Source organism: Struthio camelus, chromosome 3 (assembly GCF_040807025.1).
Source record: "Struthio camelus isolate bStrCam1 chromosome 3, bStrCam1.hap1, whole genome shotgun sequence".
NCBI classification, from domain to species: Eukaryota; Metazoa; Chordata; class Aves; order Struthioniformes; family Struthionidae; genus Struthio; species Struthio camelus.
In genome coordinates, this window is record NC_090944.1 from 75,250,385 (window position 1) to 75,268,496 (window position 18,112).

An 18,112-nucleotide genomic window follows, 5' to 3' on the forward strand; every position below is an offset into this window, starting at 1 on the left:
CATTGAAAAGCTGAAGCTTTCATTAGCATGTCGAGCCGTGAGGTCAAGGTACTGTACAGCTCAGACCCTGGCTGCTCATTTTCTGTCTTTACTCTTGAACTCCCTTATGATCTCAAATCTCTGCTGCTTGACTATTTCAAACTACCTGCTGTGCTTTCACACTGCATTTTTCTTTCTTTACATCAAATGGCCCTTTCTTCTACAGCCAGATCCCTTCTCAAGACTTCATTTTGTTACGACCGTTAATAGCTCTGTCTGTCCTTACTTTTACCCTTTAATTGTTTCTCATATCTACCCAGTTAGTGTTGGTCCTATCTCAGTTGGATTTTGCAAATAGTTTGTATGCTTTAAATGATGTTTAGTTTATATAACCTTATATGTATTGTAAATGTTTAAATAAATACTTAAAGTGATACAATACCACGCCATGTTGATAAAACAGGGCAAGCTATACATTTGTTAAACCAAAAGATTAAAATGCTTAAATATTGCACAGACAAATCATGTTCAAACACAAAATGAAACAGCTGCACAGTGGCAATTGCATGGCACAAATGTAAGATTTCTCTCTTTGCTTCAGGGCTTCATTTATGGTTTATTGAGACAGCACAATTTGCGCTGAGTACTTGAAGGATTGCTTTAGAGATTAATCAACATAAAACAATCACAGACAGATATAAACTTTGAAATTCTGTACCTCCTGCCAGTCAGAATCGGATATAACTTACTGTCTAGAATTTGGAGGCGTACTAGGTACTATTTCATGTGACAAACATTCTTATGATTTCTACTGAAGTCTGATACATAACCTCAGTTGTAATGATTCCCAGAGTGTGTACTTTTTAGGGTACTTATTAGAAAGTTATTAACTGACAAAAGCTTAATTAGTGGACTCAGTGCTAAAATCTAGTTAACTCTCTTCAAATGTTACCTAACATAAGTAGCAGGAATTCATCATGGCCAAAAGAGCTCACTGGGATGTGCTCCGTCCAGGGAGTACCCTGCTACATGGCCTCTTTTACAGAAAGTTGTGTGTAGCTGCACTTCACCCAACCCTCTGGCTCACTGCAGAGGGAAAAACAAACGTCTTGCTGTCTCTGGCAAGGTTCAGTAGTTTTCCTCCTCTGAACTGAGCTGAAAAGCATGCAGTGTCAAATGTTTAGTTAAATCAGGATTCTAAATTATTTTGGAAAATTAATCTTAAAACTGGATATCCGAACTGCGGGACTTCAAGCACTTTTGGAGAGAGCTTGTTTTAAAAGAGTAACCTGAGAAAAGTTTAACATCAGCATAGCTAACTACCTACTGATTTCCACCAAACTTGCAGAAAGCTTCCAGGGAGGCTGTGTGAAACATTCCTTTAGTTGGGAGTAAGCTTCTGAGTAAGTCACCAGGTAAGTAACATCCTCCCCAGCAGATCCCAGTACCGCCAGTCTCCTGACTTAACCTGTTAACGGGGCCAGAGAAGGGTGTGCGTGTGAGACATTCTCTTTTTCTGTAGTGAGGAGTGGAAGCAAAATTTGTTATTTCAAACGTGTTTTTTACTTTTCTGCAGGCTCGACTGAACTGTAAACACTGTGGGAAGCCAGTAATAGATGTACGGATTGGCATGCAGTATTTCTCTGAATACAGCAACGTCCAGCAGTGTCCACACTGTGGAAATCTAGACTACCACTTTGTGAAGCCATTCTCTTCATTTAAAGTTCTGGAGGCTTATTGACGAAAGCTTTGCTTTAGTAATAGCTATTTTATGGGTATTTCAACTTTATTACATATCTTTTTATAGGATTCATTCTGTGATGAAATTAATTTCTTTTCTAACTGAAAGAGCAGCTTCTTTGTCTGTGTACATATTAATATGTATATATACATGTTGTTAAAACCAGGATCCTCCTGACAAGATCTCTGTGAAGGCTGGAGGCAAGCCAATGTAATGGCCTTTGAATATATCCCGAGTGTGGGGTAAACTTCAGCTAGAAATGATTTGGTTTTATTTTTTGTATTGTTGTGATATGGTTTATAGCAAAGGCCTGAGGAGACATACAGGACAGAAAAATACGTCCAGTTGGAAAGTGGTTAGTTGTGTAGGGTGGTGTCCCTCTAGCTTGGTGGAAATGGGAAATCCTTGGAAAGAAATCATCCTGTTAAAGTTGAGTGCATTGAGTCTTTGACATTGGTTCCAATGGGAGCAGGAATGGCCCTAAACTGTTAGTCATCTTAGCAGGCTTTCTTTTAGATTTCCCAAGGTGGGTTAAACTAAGATACTGTGACAAGTGAATGTAAATCTATGCCAGAAAATGCAATCCTAAAATGTATTTTTTTGGCATAGCGTCTTCCTGCCATGTATGTTTGATGTGCGTTACCCTCACTGACGGATCATACGGCAATAGTACTGCTTCCACCAGTGTTGTCATTTTAGCAGTCAGGTCAATCGTTTATACCAAAACAAGCTGGAGATCCTAAAATGCTTTATTTAAAGGTATTTCTTCACAGATATTTTAGGACTTAGTTGTGATATGTGGAAGGAACAGGTTGAACTGAATGGGGATGTGTTCGTGTGTGTCTGCTGCAGCTGAGACTTTGCTGCCTACTGCGGACTGGTGTGACCGGTTTGTAAAGAGGACCATAAAGTGGGATCTGGGCTGTCAGAGCTGTAAGATCTGAGAGGTACTTGGTATGAAATGTGTCATTGGTTTTTAAAACAGTTAATTGCTGCACCTTTGTCTTTCAAAATTATGTAAGTCCAGGATCAAAAAACTTGGAGACTATTTAAGAAAGCAAACTTAGTGTAATTTCTTTCTATATGCCTATGTGCTATGTATAATAGACTGCGCATTAGGCAATGAATTTGTATCATAGGGGTTGGCCCTGTAGACTCTGCCAATGTTGTTTCTTGGTTCCCATTTCTCTCTTCCCTAAACAAAAGTTTTATAATAGGTCATAAATCTTTTACTTGGCTTCTCAAGCCAATTGAGGTTTTGTTTTGTTTTTTTTTTTTTTTTGCTTTTCTCCATAATATATTTATGGAGTGACTGTCCACTCAGGAGGTGCAGTTTTTATTACTTTGTAAGAGGTGGGATTGTTTTTTGTTTCTTCTTAAGTTGTGAGACACTATTTTAAAACCAATTATGGTTTTCCCAAATTAGAATCTTCAAGAATGTGTCTGTTGAAATTATGGTCTTGAAAATGGCCCTGATACTCTGCACACCCTGGGAAAGAATACAAAAAAGTCGCAAGCCAAAACAGTCTTGCATATGCTGGACTGAGAATTCTACTTTCTGTTAAGTGAAGGAAATTAATGTACACATAAAACTTGAACTGAACATCCATGTTTCTGTATGCATAAAAAATGCCAAGTTCACAGTTTTATTTCCTGGCTGTCTTTACTGCAAAATTAGCTCCTTTTAGCATTAACCACTCTTCAAATAATACGCATGCTGCACAGAGGGCTTATATTGGCACAGATCAGTTACTGTTAACTTGAGTGGTAATGTCCTTACAAGCCAGCCAACTGAAGTTAATCATTTTCACATCTGGGTAGGGCTGGACTATCTATCTCATACAGTTACACTGGTGATGCACTCCTGGTCTGAAAACCAACCTTAGCAGCATCTGGCTGTGATAGCCCGCACCACTAGCCCTGCTCTTGTTCTGTCCTCACTGTTGCTGTACATATTTTTATGTCTAGAGCACATCCTTGGCTTTTTGTGCAGTGGTTCCCCTCAGGTCTGTCTGTAACAGTTGTGGGAAAATCTGTTTACCTTTTAAGGTGAGTTACGGAAAGAACTTCTAACACTGGCCTGGTGGGGCTACTGCAAACCAAATTACACCAGACGCAGGGACAGCAGAAGCGGCACTGTAACCATGGTCTGTAGGAGAGGCAGCTAGCCCACACATACCTGAACTAGAAGAGGTATCTAGCAGAGAAAATGTAGTTACTGTGCAGTCTAGACCTTCCTTATGGAGAACAATCAGGGACAGCAGAAGCGGCACTGTAACCATGGTCTGTAGGAGAGGCAGCTAGCCCACACATACCTGAACTAGAAGAGGTATCTAGCAGAGAAAATGTAGTTACTGTGCAGTCTAGACCTTCCTTATGGAGAACAATCAATTACTGATTTGAATTAATTCTGCAGGGAAGATGAGCCCTTCAGCTTCTGTGGTACGTTCCAAAAATCTCATGGAATTAGAATGGTTAACAAAGTCTAGAGCTGCATCGCCTGCCAGTACTGTGACAGCCAGTTCAGAGACACAAATCGTAGATACGCAAAAGACTGTTCCAGTGGTATTAAATCACATAGCAGAGATGAAACTCCTGTAATGGGAAAAATAAAAGGAAACATATATAACTGGTATTTGATCTTGAATTCTAGTCACTCATGTCTTGAATTTAGGGTATCAGTTCCCACATAGGCTACATGGATAACAGAGCAGTAGCATTCTGTACCCATTTTCCCATGGTTAGCAAGAGCAGTTGTCACCGTGCAATGTACGTGGCAGGGGAGAAGTGGGATCTAGAATTCTCCCAAATACTTGTTCATTTGCTTTTTTTTACTGTAGCTTAGTTATAATTCTGTTCTCTAAGTACTTAGATGCCTTTCCATATGTGTATGTATGACGATTGAGAATGAGTGGAAGTTGGAGAAAGGAATTCGGCCAGTTTTTAAAAGCACAAGCATATGAAAGATTGTACAGTATCTCCAATTCAAAACCAAGAATCAGACTAGGAAAGTGGAGGGAAAAGCATGTTTAAAATCTTAACAGTGATGAGAAGTTATGTACAAATCTATCCAAGAAAAAAAATCAGTTCTCAATCAGCTTTTCCTTCTAATTCTGCTGTTAGGTGAGTCTTAGCTACTGCTTGAAGAAATGCCTATTTTCTCGCAAAACACATCTCTCAACTGGAGGCTAGCAGCACATGTAGCACAGTAAAAATGATCCATGATGGAAACCAGCTGAACTACAGAAAGATTCCTTTGAACTTTCCCTCCAAAGTAAATTGTCCCTAATTTGCAGAGAATGCTTTCTCTGCTTCTTACTGATACTGAAAACTGGCCTCGAGTTACTGCAAAAGGCGGTATTTTTTGTAACCTCCATAAGCATCCAGTCAAGTAGTCAGGCCCGTCCTTTGGCCATAAAAGTTTCAGCTTGGCTCTTTGTAAGTACAAAGGCAGAGTTAACTCCTTTGGGACTTTGTGGCTTCTTAACATAAAAGGTTAAACTAGATTGTTGTTTATTATTTGCTCTCCATCTTAATGAGCACTGGAAATAGTCATGAACTTTTAAATGTATCAAAAGGGAAATGTTTTGTCTAGATAGGGAGCTGCTTGCTTTGCTTGTTTGGCTAAAGTTTGCTCTTCATTACCTTTCATTTGTCTGATGCTGTGCATTCTTTTTAATCTGGCGTGTGGTCAGATTAAATTGTGCCTGAAACATGTTTTGCAAAACAGAATACAGTCCTCTGGATTTGGAGGTTCATTCTACTCTTCTGAAATGCACGATACTCCTGGTGATAGTAATAGGAGTTGCATGTGCAGATGCTTTTATTTCCAGTAGTTAAATATGTTTTCCGTAGGAGAGGCTTGCATTTAGATAGACTTAACATTTTGGATGTGTAAATGAATTCATCCATCAGTAGGACATTTAAAAGTAAATTTTGATAACTATAACTAACACAATGGACATCTTTTAAATGCTGATATGTAATTTTTACATCAAGGTGAAAAGGCTGAATTTCTTGTTCTATCTAATGCTGCAAAGTCATTAAAAATACAATGCTCTATAGTCTCATAGACTATTCTGTAGTCTATTTGCGTTAATTTGTTCAGTAGTGAGCAGTGTATTCATAAATGATTTAGGTGGGAAAATAGGGAATATTCCTACGAGAGAGGCATCTAACCCAGTCTCTTTATTTTCATGTACTCTTCATTTTGATGTACCAGGTAACCAAGGAAAAACATGTTGTTGAAGGCCACTCCTAAGAAAACCCCTCAAAAACATTCTTGTCCATAAAGGTTTCTTGTTGAGACATTTTTGGATTGCACTTTTGCAGAAGGAAGAATATGTACATAGCAAATGAATGTTGATGAAATTAAAATAATTGGTTATGATATCATTTGCGTGTGTTGTTAGAGAATATTTTGTTGTGACTTCTCTGTATTAAAAAAGTAATAAATACCAGACAGCTATTAGTGTGGGTTCTTTTTCCTCCCACTCTCTGTCAGCTAGTTTCTTACACCTGCTCTTTACAGAGAGGCTGTCATCTTAACTATTAAAGGACATGATGAAATCAGTTTTTCAGTGTCATTTAAAATGAACCTTTGATGTAGTCATTTTGAAGACTGCTATACTAAAAGTGTGGGTGAGGGGTGACACGTCCCCTTGCAAAACAGGGTTCGGGTTCTCTGGGTTGACATTTGAAATAGTCTTGCTGCGCGATAGTGTGCTGTGTTACGAGCTGTGTTTCAGGAATGCTTGTGTACTGCTCCGTCAGGTACCAGGCGGGATAAACAGAGGACAGAGTGCTGAATCCTTGACTTTTACTTCAATCTGTTAATGGAAACATGCCCTCTGGTGCCTGAGAAATGTCAGAAGGAAATAACACGAAAACGCCATGCAGCATTGCTAGGCAAAAGGGTTTCCCATGTTATGACTGAACCCTTCATCTCTGAAACCCTGTTGCAGGGGAGGGAGCCTCGAATCTTCGCTTCCTGTGTAAGGTTTTCCGCAATCTGACTAGTCATCTAATCATGTGTTTTAGCAAACCTTTCCACCTACGCTTACAGCAAGAGTTTTCAGCCTTTGCAGATTACCACAGAGAAGTTCAGGAAGGATGTAAATGATCAAGGCAATACAGACTTGCAAAAGTCTGCCATGAAAGAAAAAGGATCACAGCTCAAGAAAGGCAAGATTGGATTTGGAGACTGGAAAAACACTTTAAAGAACTGACAGTAGCTATTTATATTTAATTTTGGAAGCAGATACGGTGGCTGGTTTGGGTAACCTTTAAGTTGAAGTGCTGTGTATTGTGATAATTGTGCAAAGCACTCTGAAGCTGCCTTTTCAAATAAGAAGTAAAGATTTGTTTATGAGGTGGAAACGTGAATAAGTCAGAAAAATCATGGAGTTGCAGGTGAATGCAATGATTTGGAGAGCTGACTTTGGCCTCTTCGGGGACCTACTTAGGGGAATCTCCTGGGGTAGGGCCCTAGAAGGAAGAGGGGTCCAAGAGAGCTGGTTAATATTCAAGCGTCACTTCCTCCAGGCTCAGGATCAGTGCATCCCTCTGAGGAAGAAGTTCAGCAAAGCGGGCAGGAGACCTGCCTGGAGGAGCAAGGAACTCCTGGCCAAACTCCAGCAGAAGAAGGAAGTGTACAGAATGTGGAAAAGGGGACAGGCCACTTGGGAGGAATACAGGGACGTTGTCAGAGCGTGCAGGGATGCGACAAGGAAGGCTAAGGCCCAGTTGGAATTAAATCTGGCAAGGGATGTCAAGGACAACAAGAAGGCCTTCTTCAAATACATCAATAGCAAAAGGAAGACTAGGGAAAACGTGGGCCCGCTGCTGAAAGGGGCGGGTGCCCTGGTGACAAAGGATACAGAGAAGGCAGAGTTATTGAATGCCTTCTTTGCTTCTGTCTTCACTGCTAAGGCCAGTCCTGAGGAATTCCAGACCTTGGAGACAAGAGAGGAAGGCTGGAGAAAGGAAGACTCTCCCTTGGTTGAGGAGGATCGGGTTAGAGATCTTTTGTCCAAACTTGACATCCACAAATCCATGGGCCCTGACGGGATGCACCCACGAGTGCTGAGGGAGCTGGCGGATGTTATCGCTAGGCCTCTCTCCATCATCTTTGAAAGGTCCTGGAGATCAGGAGAGGTGCCTGAGGACTGGAAGAAAGCCAATGTCACGCCAGTCTTCAAAAAGGGCAAGAAGGAGGAGCCAGGAAACTACAGGCCTGTCAGCCTCACCTCCATCCCGGGAAAGGTGATGGAACAGCTCATCCTGGAGGTCATCACTAAGCATCTGGAGGACAAGAAGGTGATCAGGAGTAGTCAGCATGGATTCACCAAAGGGAAATCATGCTTGACCAATCTGATAGCCTTCTATGACGGAATGACTGGCTGGGTAGATGAGGGCAGAGCAGTGGATGTTGTCTTTCTGGACTTCAGCAAGGCTTTTGACACTGTCTCCCATCACATCCTCCTAGGTAAGCTCAGGAAGTGTGGGCTAGATGAGTGGACGGTGAGGTGGCTTGAGAACTGGCTGGATGGCCGAGCTCAGAGGGTTGTGGTGAATGGCGCAGAGTCAAGTTGGAGGCCTGTGGCTAGTGGTGTCCCCCAGGGGTCAGTCCTGGGCCCAGTCTTGTTCAATATATTCATCAATGACCTGGAGGAAGGGACAGAGTGCACCCTCAGCAAGTTTGCTGATGATACTAAACTGGGGGGAGTGGCTGACACACCAGAAGACTGTGCTGCCATTCAGAGGGACCTGGACAGGCTGGAGAGGTGGGCGGAGAGGAACCTCATGAAGTTCAACAAAGGCAAGTGCAAGGTCCTGCACCTAGGCAGGAATAATCCCATGCACCAGTACAGGCTGGGGACTGACCTGTTGGAAAGTAGCTCTGCCGAGAAGGACCTGGGAGTGCTGGTGGACAACAAGTTAAACATGAGCCAGCAGTGTGCCCTTGTGGCCAAGAAGGCCAATGGGATCCTAGGGTGCATTAGGCAGAGTGTTGCCAGCAGGTCGAGGGAGGTGATCCTGCCCCTCTATTCAGCCCTGGTGAGGCCTCACCTGGAGTACTGTGTCCAGTTCTGGGCTCCCCAGTCCAAGAGAGACATGGCCCTGCTGGAGAGAGTCCAGCGGAGGGCTACCAAGATGATTAGAGGGCTGGAGCATCTCTCCTATGAAGAAAGACTGCAAGAGCTGGGCCTGTTCAGCCTGGAGAAGAGAAGATTGAGAGGGGATCTCATCAACGTGTACAAGTATCTGAAGGGGGAGTGTCAAGAGGATGAGGCCAGCCTCTTCTCCGTGGTGCCCAGCAACAGGACAAGAGGCAATGGGCAGAAACTGAACCACAGGAAGTTCCATCTGAACCTGAGAAACAACTTCTTCACTGTGAGGGTGACAGAGCATTGGAACAGGTTGCCCAGAGGGGTGGTGGAGTCTCCTTCGCTGGAGATATTCAAAACCCGTCTGGATGTGATCCTGGGCAATATGCTCTAGGTGACCCTGCTTGAGCAGGGAGGTTGGACTAGATGATCTCCAGAGGTCCCTTCCAACCTAAACGATTCTGTGATTCTGTGATTCTGTGATTTCATATTATGTCCGTTTATATTTTGCTAAAGGGATCTTAAGTCATGATTTAAGGCTTAAGCCAACGTCTGGGTGAGAAAACCCGATGAGAACTAATATGAGGGGAGCTTGCTTACTGGCAGTCTTCACCACTTTTTTGGGAGGCATCTGTTATTGAGTACTAAACTGCAGAAGTTCAGGTTTGATCTGGTATGGGTAATTACTGTGTTGCTAAAGGAAATTGAATAGCATTGTGAGAATATGGAGGAAAGAAAGAGTTACTGAAGAAAAGCGTTTCAAGCTGTTACATGATATGGTATGTAGTTAAATGGGGGTGGCACAAGGAAAACTGAGTTAGAAGCATGCCTGGGCTCATGTTCCTGCTGAAGGCACCCTTGATTGTATCAGAGGGGAGGAATGAACTATTCAGGCTTGTGTGTGGGTGTGTGTACCTAAAAATACATGTCCAGGTTTCACACAGCCATGTTCACATTTGATTTCCATTCTGACAGTATTCTGCGAAACAACTTCGGTTCATTCTGATGCTAGTAAAACCTGGCCATACAAAACAAAACCTGATTTCCTGTTAAGGCTGCAGCTGCTGCATTTTGTCATTGACTTGATGCATTAGTATTTTTTGGCCTTAAATACATGTATTAGTCATTGGGGTTTGCTGGGTATTCTTTGCATTCAGTGATATCCAACTAAGATCAATGGGACCTGTAGAGAAATTACAGCTGCTGGTATAGCTCATTAATCTAGGGAGACAGCCTGATTCAATGCTCACGTGAGTAAAGCTTGCAAGGCTAGACCAGCTGTGGTGGCATTCAGGAGCAGTTCTCAAACTATGTTAAGTTTTCAAGAAGAAATTTGTTCCTTCCTCCCCATGAACAAAAAGGTTTCGTTTTTCTAATGGACCTGCCTGGAGCACTATATATTCAAGAGTTTACATCTGGCTCCCTTAGATAATGTAACCCTGAAGCTACTCCCTTTTGTTAAACATGCGCCACACTTGTTTTCCTGTGAGAAAAACGTGCAGATCGTATCCATCTCACTGCTCGTGTGTCCCATTTTCCTGGTTACATTTAACAAGCATCTCAAAAAAAAAAGCTCCAGCAGGATCTTTTCAAAATAAAAATCTGCCCAGTTATCCAGATAGAGTTATGGAAAAACAAATCAGTGGTGCCCTTTGTGTAATGCCTGCATGACTCTTACTAATACAAGAATCATAACTGTGGAATAATCTTTGGAGATAGAAGGTAATCTGACCATAAAATCAAGCAGACTTGAACAGTCATATGGAATTGCCAAATAATTTGGTCTTTTTTTTTCTTTTTTTTTTTTCAGTGTCTGAGCTTTTAAGTGAGTTGGGCTCCAACCTAACTAATACCTTGTTTGGAACGTGATTAAGTAGTAGGCTCAATTTAATTGCTTGAGACTTACTCTAAGAAATATCACTGCTAGCAGATTAATTGTATGGTGTTCACAAACCTCAGAATCCATGTGTGGCAGCCTGATCCTTTTGTATTTGTATGTTTAGAAAGCATAATTCTATTAGCAAGAGACACAAACACTAGTTGAGGATATTCAGTGGCTCTGAGCTGAGCCCTTGCTTTCCTGTGTCATCCCTACAACCTGCAGGCAGACAGCACCTCTGAGACCTCACACAATAGGAAGATCAAGAAACTGATTCAGAGTCAAGGATCAACATTTTAATAACAAGGGAATTTTTTCTTTAAAGCTTTGTTTAAATGATTGCTATGGTTACTAGCTCTGTAACCAGGCCACTCTAGTTACACAAATAGTAATGGAGTTTAGCTTGCTTTTAATCTCAGTTTTCTGCCAAAGAATATATTGAACTGTGTGGGAGCCTTTCCTCACTGTGGGGTAATCTTTCTGTTCTGTGTAGTTAGCAGTAGATTAGCTGGCTGAGCAGAGAGCAGAAAGGGAGCAGCTGAAGACCTTGGCATACATTAATGGAGGAAATGAGAATCCAATGGTCAAGAGCAAAATACTGCGTAAGCAGAAGACTCGCTGTTTCCCTTCTCCACCTCTCATCTCCCACCTGTGCCAACTTATGCCCAGCTTTGGCTGTCCATCCCTGCTGTGCTGTTCTCAGCCGAGGACCTGTCTCCTTCCAGTCCAACGAAGTTGTCTCTGCACCTCAGCCCTTGGAGGTACAAGGTGCAACACAGAGATGCTGAAACTGGCCCTGCACAGGGTATGACCGAGCTGAATTGTTTTGCCTCAGTGTTCTCCCCACCTCACCTATCATATGTTGTGTGTTCTGAGGACGATTTATCTTAAAGTTTGCGTGGAAGGGAAGAGAAAAAAGATCTCTGCTTAACAGCCCTGGCCGCCACACGTTAACAGCCTAATGCACGTTACCCAGGGGAAGGTTAGGCTTGGTGAGCTTGCTGAAGTTCCCTGTGCCGCAGAGATTTTCCATTAGGCCCCTTGCTTCCTTCTGGAACCAGATAGGAGGCGGCATGCTCTCACTGCAGCCATTTGAGTGCTTAGTCTGAGCGTCATGCCCGTGCGGGGGAATGGCTGCGAAGGCAGGGGGAACAGGAGCTCCCAGTTCCCCTCTTCGGGAAGGTCTTAACGGAAGTAGCCGTCATCTACTTTTCTGTGGCTGAAACAAATAAAAAAGAAATGACTTGCAGCAGAGCTAGGGAGCCACGTCTGAATTTTGGCAACAAAGCTATCCCACATCTCCTCGAGTCCATGGAAATGGTGGTGGGCCTGTTTGTGCCAGAAGGTAACTTGTACTAGTGCTTCAGTCTAGTTTTTGTACATCAGAAGTTCAGAATACGGATGTTACTGAGACTAAGCACTGTACAAATTAGTCTAATCATGTGTCTGGGGAATTTCTTATTAAAAAGGAATTCTTATTCATTAATAAGAATTGTAATATTCTTATTAATGAGGAATTACCCTCATAAATTGCCTTCACAGCAGGAAAAGAATCAGAAATCTGATTCATAAAGTGAGGCAAGAACTTTTGGATGAAGATGTGCAGAACAAAAGAGGTGGTGTGAGAAATAACATTTCACTTCCCCTTCTGGATAGTGTACGAGGGCAAATGATTGTCCTCCTTTAACACATTGTGGGAAAGATGGAATTAGGATGTCAGTGAAGACAGGGAGAGGTTCAGTCAAGGTGTTTGACTCCTGGTTTACTTTACTTGCAAGATAAAATTTGGCTCGGGAGGAACACTGTTGTCAAGTACCAAGGGCTTAATTTGGTCTATCCTGTCGTTACTGTAGTTAGACTATTTATGAGTAAATACATGTAGTGTTAGGTGCAGCCCCATGCAAGAATGCCTTGAGAGGGGAGTGGAGTTACGATGTTTTATTCAGATTTTACTCAGAAACACGACTGCGCTGTGCTCACCTCCACCTCTGGGGTGGTGCTGTTGTCACAGTATTACTGAAGTTTGTGATTTATGTGGATTTTGGCATACTCAGAGCCTGACCTTCTTTGATGAAAATGTCCTGGCAAGGGAGGAGCACTGGCAAGCCCAGCCCTGCTCTGCTGCTGGGGTGCGTGAGCCCTCCTGCTCGGTTGTCTGGCTCACCTCGCTGCTGTCAAGCTGGACTTTCCAGGCTCGAGTGTTATTGCATCCTCTTTCCCTTCTGCTCTTAGCTGTTTTTTAGTGAAAAACTGAGATTTGTGAGCCAAGGTAGAGAAAGTGGGCCAAATTTAAAAGTGGATGTGTATAATCTCCAGAAGAAGTAACGTGTGACTCTGCAAACTCCCATTTTCTTCCAATTGTTTTGACAGAGGTCAGGATGTGATAAATGTGCATGTGAGAACTTGCACTGGTTTAACTGCATCAACTTGGAAATGGAAAGGCATGAGCAAGACCCAAAAACATCTGCACTGCACTTCTAAAGATCTATAGCGTGATAGTAAGGGACTCAGAGGAAGCCTGACTTTCTGCCACACTGCCCTAAATCTCTGTGACTGCACTGGATATGCACTGCACTGGCACAGCAGGCAGTACTTCAGAGAAGCTCCTGCAGCCCATAGAGCAAGGGCACAAAGCACATGAACTTAGATTCTCACCTTGCCTCTGGCTTTTGGGATCAAGTGGTAGGCACCTCACAAGTCTTCACAGTTAAGTATTAGTTAGTGGCTAATGATCAGCATAATAACGTACTGCAAATTTTAACAAAGTTATTTCAATAGAAATTTTTAAAACAAAAATCTCCCAGTAGCCCTGGGAGATGCTGTATAGGACACATTTTCTGCAGTGGTTTTTCTGTGATAGGCTGATATGACAAGACAGACTGTCTTTACAGGACTGATAGCTTCTTAACCTTTGAGAATTAGAAAAGTCTTTTGCGTTTTTTTTTTTCCTCCCTCCTATTATATTCAACATGTATGCATGTGCTTTAACCAAGTTCTTAGTGGTGCTGCCTTTTTATTAATCTTTGTAACATTTTGTCTGGAAAGTAGAAACAGAGCATGTGGACAAGTTCATGCACCTGTATAAGTCTTACTGTTAACACTTACTGGTCTACTAAGGGCATGGACAGATTTGTCCAGTCCTTGGGAAGAGAACTTTATCGAGTGTAGGAGCCTGAGTTTATGAGAGTTAGAGGCTGGATAAGTGACTGTGTTCCACACACTGTTTGAGCTGCAGCTGCATGGACTGATGGGTTTGCATTCCCAGCTGATCCAGACCAGCCCACCCATTTGCCAAAGATTGCTCCTCTACTCTGCTGGCACAGCTGCTTGTGTAATCTTCCCCCGAGCAAAGTCAGGTCAAAACCATTTGGGTTTGTTTGAGCATTTTTATAACTAAATCTGAAGTCACTAGATGCATTTTCATTGGGCTAGGTTAGGAAATGAGCAGTTATGCTGGCTAAGTCAGTGAGGATTTAAACTGTGATGGAGTTCACAGAGGCACGGTGAAGAAGAGGGGGAGAATGTGGAGCAGTAGCTGCTCCTCTTGGCTTAGCGGTAGCTGGAGTAGGAGGTGAGCACGCACTCCCGCAGTTCAGCCTGTTTGTGGGCTCCCTTGTCATGAAATCAGCCTGGAGATGAGAGGGCTTGGGTGGAGCTAACTGTTGCCTTCAGTTAACTGTGGGAGTCTATGTAGAAGACAGTAGTTCATGTGGCAGGACAAGAGGCCATGGGCACAGGCTGCACCAAATAAAGTTCTCATTAGATAGAGGAAAAAATTCTTCACTATGAAGGTAATCAACCATGGGAACAGGTGCTCAGAGATGTTGTGCAATCTCTATCTTTGAAAATATTCAAAACTGACAGTACAAGGCCCTGTGCAACCTTCAAGACTGGCCATGCTTAGAGGTCCTTACCAACACAAATTATTCTATAATTCTCATTTTTATGGTATTTTAAATTAGATCAAAGTGGGTAATCCTACAGAGAAGTAAATGTTCTTATGCAAACTGATACTCAAAAATAACCAGCAACCGAGCTCAGTGTCCCAATTTTCCATGCAGGAAACTGAGGCAGAAATAGAATCATTTTGTCCGAGGCACAGGGCCCCAAGAGCAAGGATTATAATGCAAAGGTTGCAAAGGTTGCAGGTGCACAGCCTAGTGTTCATACCATCTCTCTCTTTCCATGCTGTGTACCAGTCACGACATGGGATTTACCAGGGCACAGCAAGGATCCTAGCCCCTCCCTGGGGAAGAAGGGCACTAAGTGGAGCAACGAAGTTCAAACTGCACTTTCTGCTGCTACTGTTGCCTAGGAATTTGGAGTATGTCCCTGTAGTTGTGATGTTCTGAAGCTGACACCATTAAAATGTCTTATTACAGCTCTGCAGGTCTGTGTGTTTTATAGATATAATATAACATATAGATATGTAACATTAATATATTATTAAGATGTTAAAATGAGACATGCTAATTCACAGCTAGCTGCAGATGAAGCTATATTCCATCAAGAGTTTTGATTGGCATGTTTATAATGTAGACATAGAAATAGATATGGTAGAAATAAATTGAAGAGTTGGAAGGCCTGGGTGGGTTAGTGGCAGAAACTATTCTGCACGCACAAGGTAAATGTGATCTTTTATGGAAGGAGACATTGAATCTTCTTTTTTGGGCAGCCAGCTGAACTTACCACGCTGTTGTGTACAATACTTATAAATTGAGGTTATTTTAGTCTGGATTTTAAAATGATGGAGGTGGATTTAATGATTCTGAAAATGATAGGTGAAGAGGAATGGGTTGACCTAGGCATGTGCAGGGAGCTGTGACTAAGACATCACTTACGATGGCAAGTACATCTCTGACCCTATTTCATGTTGCTGCTTCTGTTGTCACACTTCTGAGTAGGCTTTCTAGGTGTACAGAAAAGCACTAGTCAAAAGTGTAGTTTTGTGCAATGGTCTAGCAATCACAGAGCACAAACTTAAAGCCAAAATTTGTCTCCTTCTGATGCAATCCAGATGTGACCCTGAATTTCAGGAGGTAAGGCTACATTACCAATTCTCAGAAAAGGCTGCTTTCAATAAAAATTGTATGGACCACGCTGTGCTTTCCTTTCTTTGAAGCAAATGTCTAATTTTCTTTCCATGGCATTCGGCAGCTGATGTAAGAGAAAGATGGATCTTTTGCATTCTGGGAGGTTGTGGTCTACAGACATTGTTGTAGTAACCTTTTGCAGTATAATAAGCAAATAAAGTTACTCAGTACATTCACATTGCTGAGGAAATTTGCCAGTTAGAATGTGCTAGAATGACTGGGAGGATAAGAATAATCCTTAAAGTTTGAGCAGTCACCTTGCTGCTGAGCCATGATCTGTTCTCATGTTTGAGAATCCATGCTATCTGCATCAAAATATGATTGCTTTTATTTTTTTTTACCAGCAAAAGGCATAATACAGAGTTCCAAACTGCAGAGCTGGTCATTATCACAGTATATTGTAGCTTCTTTATCTTATGAGTAGAGAGTCAGATTGAGATTTGAAGTACGACTTTTACTCTTCAAATTCTGTTTCCAGTCCATGAGTATTGGAGATTTCTGATAAAATAATCAGTGGAAATGCTAGCATTAGTTTTGAGAACAGCACTATGCTCCAGAGTTAACATCCAAGTAAAATTAATGGTTCGTGTCACACAGCTCTATGTATTTGTCTCTTTACCATACAGATTTGTTTAAGAGCAAAGTACTGATGAAATTTGATTAGCAGTTATTCTGACCAGAATTTAGGCCATAGTTTCATGAGATGCTATCATAAGAAACCAACTGAATCACTGAAATGATCTGAGTTTAAAATAGCCCTTCTTTGTGGGAGGTATTTTTAACCTGAATCATTTGAGTGACCTGGTTCAAGTGCAGTCAGACAGTCGCAGCAGCACAACCAAGAGGGCAGTGAGCGCAGCGCCTGGTGGGAGTGATGCCTTGAACCGGAGGCAGGGTAAGTCGTGCGACTGCTAAAGCTGGTATTGTATTTTTAATTCCGTGGAAACTGGTGGAAGCACCTGCAAAGAGGTAGTTGAGTAACATGGTGAGTAGCACATCTTGACTGTCCCCTTGAGACTTGCTCAAGATTTTTTGTGCGTATGATTGCTGTGACACTGGAGGTGTTTAGCTTTTTACTTTGATTCTCAGAAACCAAACTAACTCTCAGTTTGGAGGCTGAAGCTTTCTGGTATTTAGTTGCCTTAGGGCATGGGGACACCTAAACAGAGAAAAGCAAAATTCCAGAAAACTGACAAGTCTCAACAAGTGCTGATTTTAAAAAAGCTATTGCTCTTTTTTGTAATGCTTTCCCAAGGAATGGATTGAAAAAGGGACTGAGCATTACAACGCCCAACTTCAATGTTCCTGACACCTAGTTAAATCATATAATGGACAAAGCTAGAAGGGATTTTGAAAGGTTGGTTTGGACCATCCCCATTGGTGCAAGGTCTGGCTTACTCTGTATGCCTGAGTCACACAACTCGGCTCTCCCAGCCATTTTACCATCTTGGTGCAGTGCCCAGCCCTGTGTCCACGGCATGCTTCACTGAATGCGCATGTGCTGTGGGGTCTCAGGAGGCCTCGCCCCAGTCCCTTGGTGCCTATAACCCTTTTCATAATTAGCCCATTGTGCATTGTGGGATGTCTTTTCCCTATGGCTGCAAAGGCAGCTGATGTTGCAGCCTGCCATGTGAGGTAGCTTTTTTGGCCTAAAAAACTGCCAAGCTTTGCGTATTGAAAGTGATGTGAAAAAAAAGAGTGATCTGCCAGAGGAGCTCTTCTTCGCCTTTCATGGCCTACGAAAAGCCTTTGGCTCTTCTCAACTCTCACACTGAATAAAATGCTAGCATGCCAACCACGTTGTAAGCCATTTTTTGACCTACACAGACAAAAAATTATTTGCTTTTTTGCGAGGTTCATTTTCTGACAGATTGAACCCCCAGACTGCCCACAGATGGGTCAGATGGGTGAGAGCACCAAAATAAGAGATGAGGCTGGGAGAGGCTGGGATGCACAGCAGAAGTAGGGGGAGGAGGACTCTTTCAGTGGTAGCTAGTCTTTAAGAACATAAAAACTACTCTGCTGGCCATACCATTTCCATCTGGTCCAGTATTCTGTCTTTGACTGCGGCAATAGGAAGATCAAACTTCAGGAACCTCTGTGATAAAGTAATATGTGAGCAGAATTTTGATATAGCTGAGCTGACCTAGTAGCTTTCTGCTGCCAGAAGGAATATTCCCACTTTATCTGTCAGTGCTTTAACATGCTAGAAAATAATTCATTTTTCCTTAGCTGGATTATGTTTCTGTTGGCTTAGTGAGTTAAATCAGTTCCTCGGTGAGTCTGACAAGCATCAGAGTCAGTGCAAGAG

At 42.4% G+C, this 18,112-nt stretch overlaps 1 protein-coding gene across 3 annotated transcripts in view; it reads left to right on the forward strand.

Annotated features, from left to right (window-relative positions):
* Nucleotides 1-18,112, forward strand: part of HECA (hdc homolog, cell cycle regulator) — a 41,196-nt gene that overhangs the window by 22,003 nt on the left and 1,081 nt on the right. For 2 of the 3 annotated variants that reach the window (XM_068938512.1, XM_068938514.1), the window contains exon 4: nucleotides 1,556-6,188. In XM_068938512.1, the coding sequence (XP_068794613.1) occupies nucleotides 1,556-1,720 (165 nt within the window). In that variant the 3' untranslated portion in view covers nucleotides 1,721-6,188. Of the gene's footprint in view, nucleotides 1-1,555; nucleotides 6,189-18,112 lie in introns of those variants that run through there. The other variant, XM_068938513.1, reaches the window with a different exon arrangement.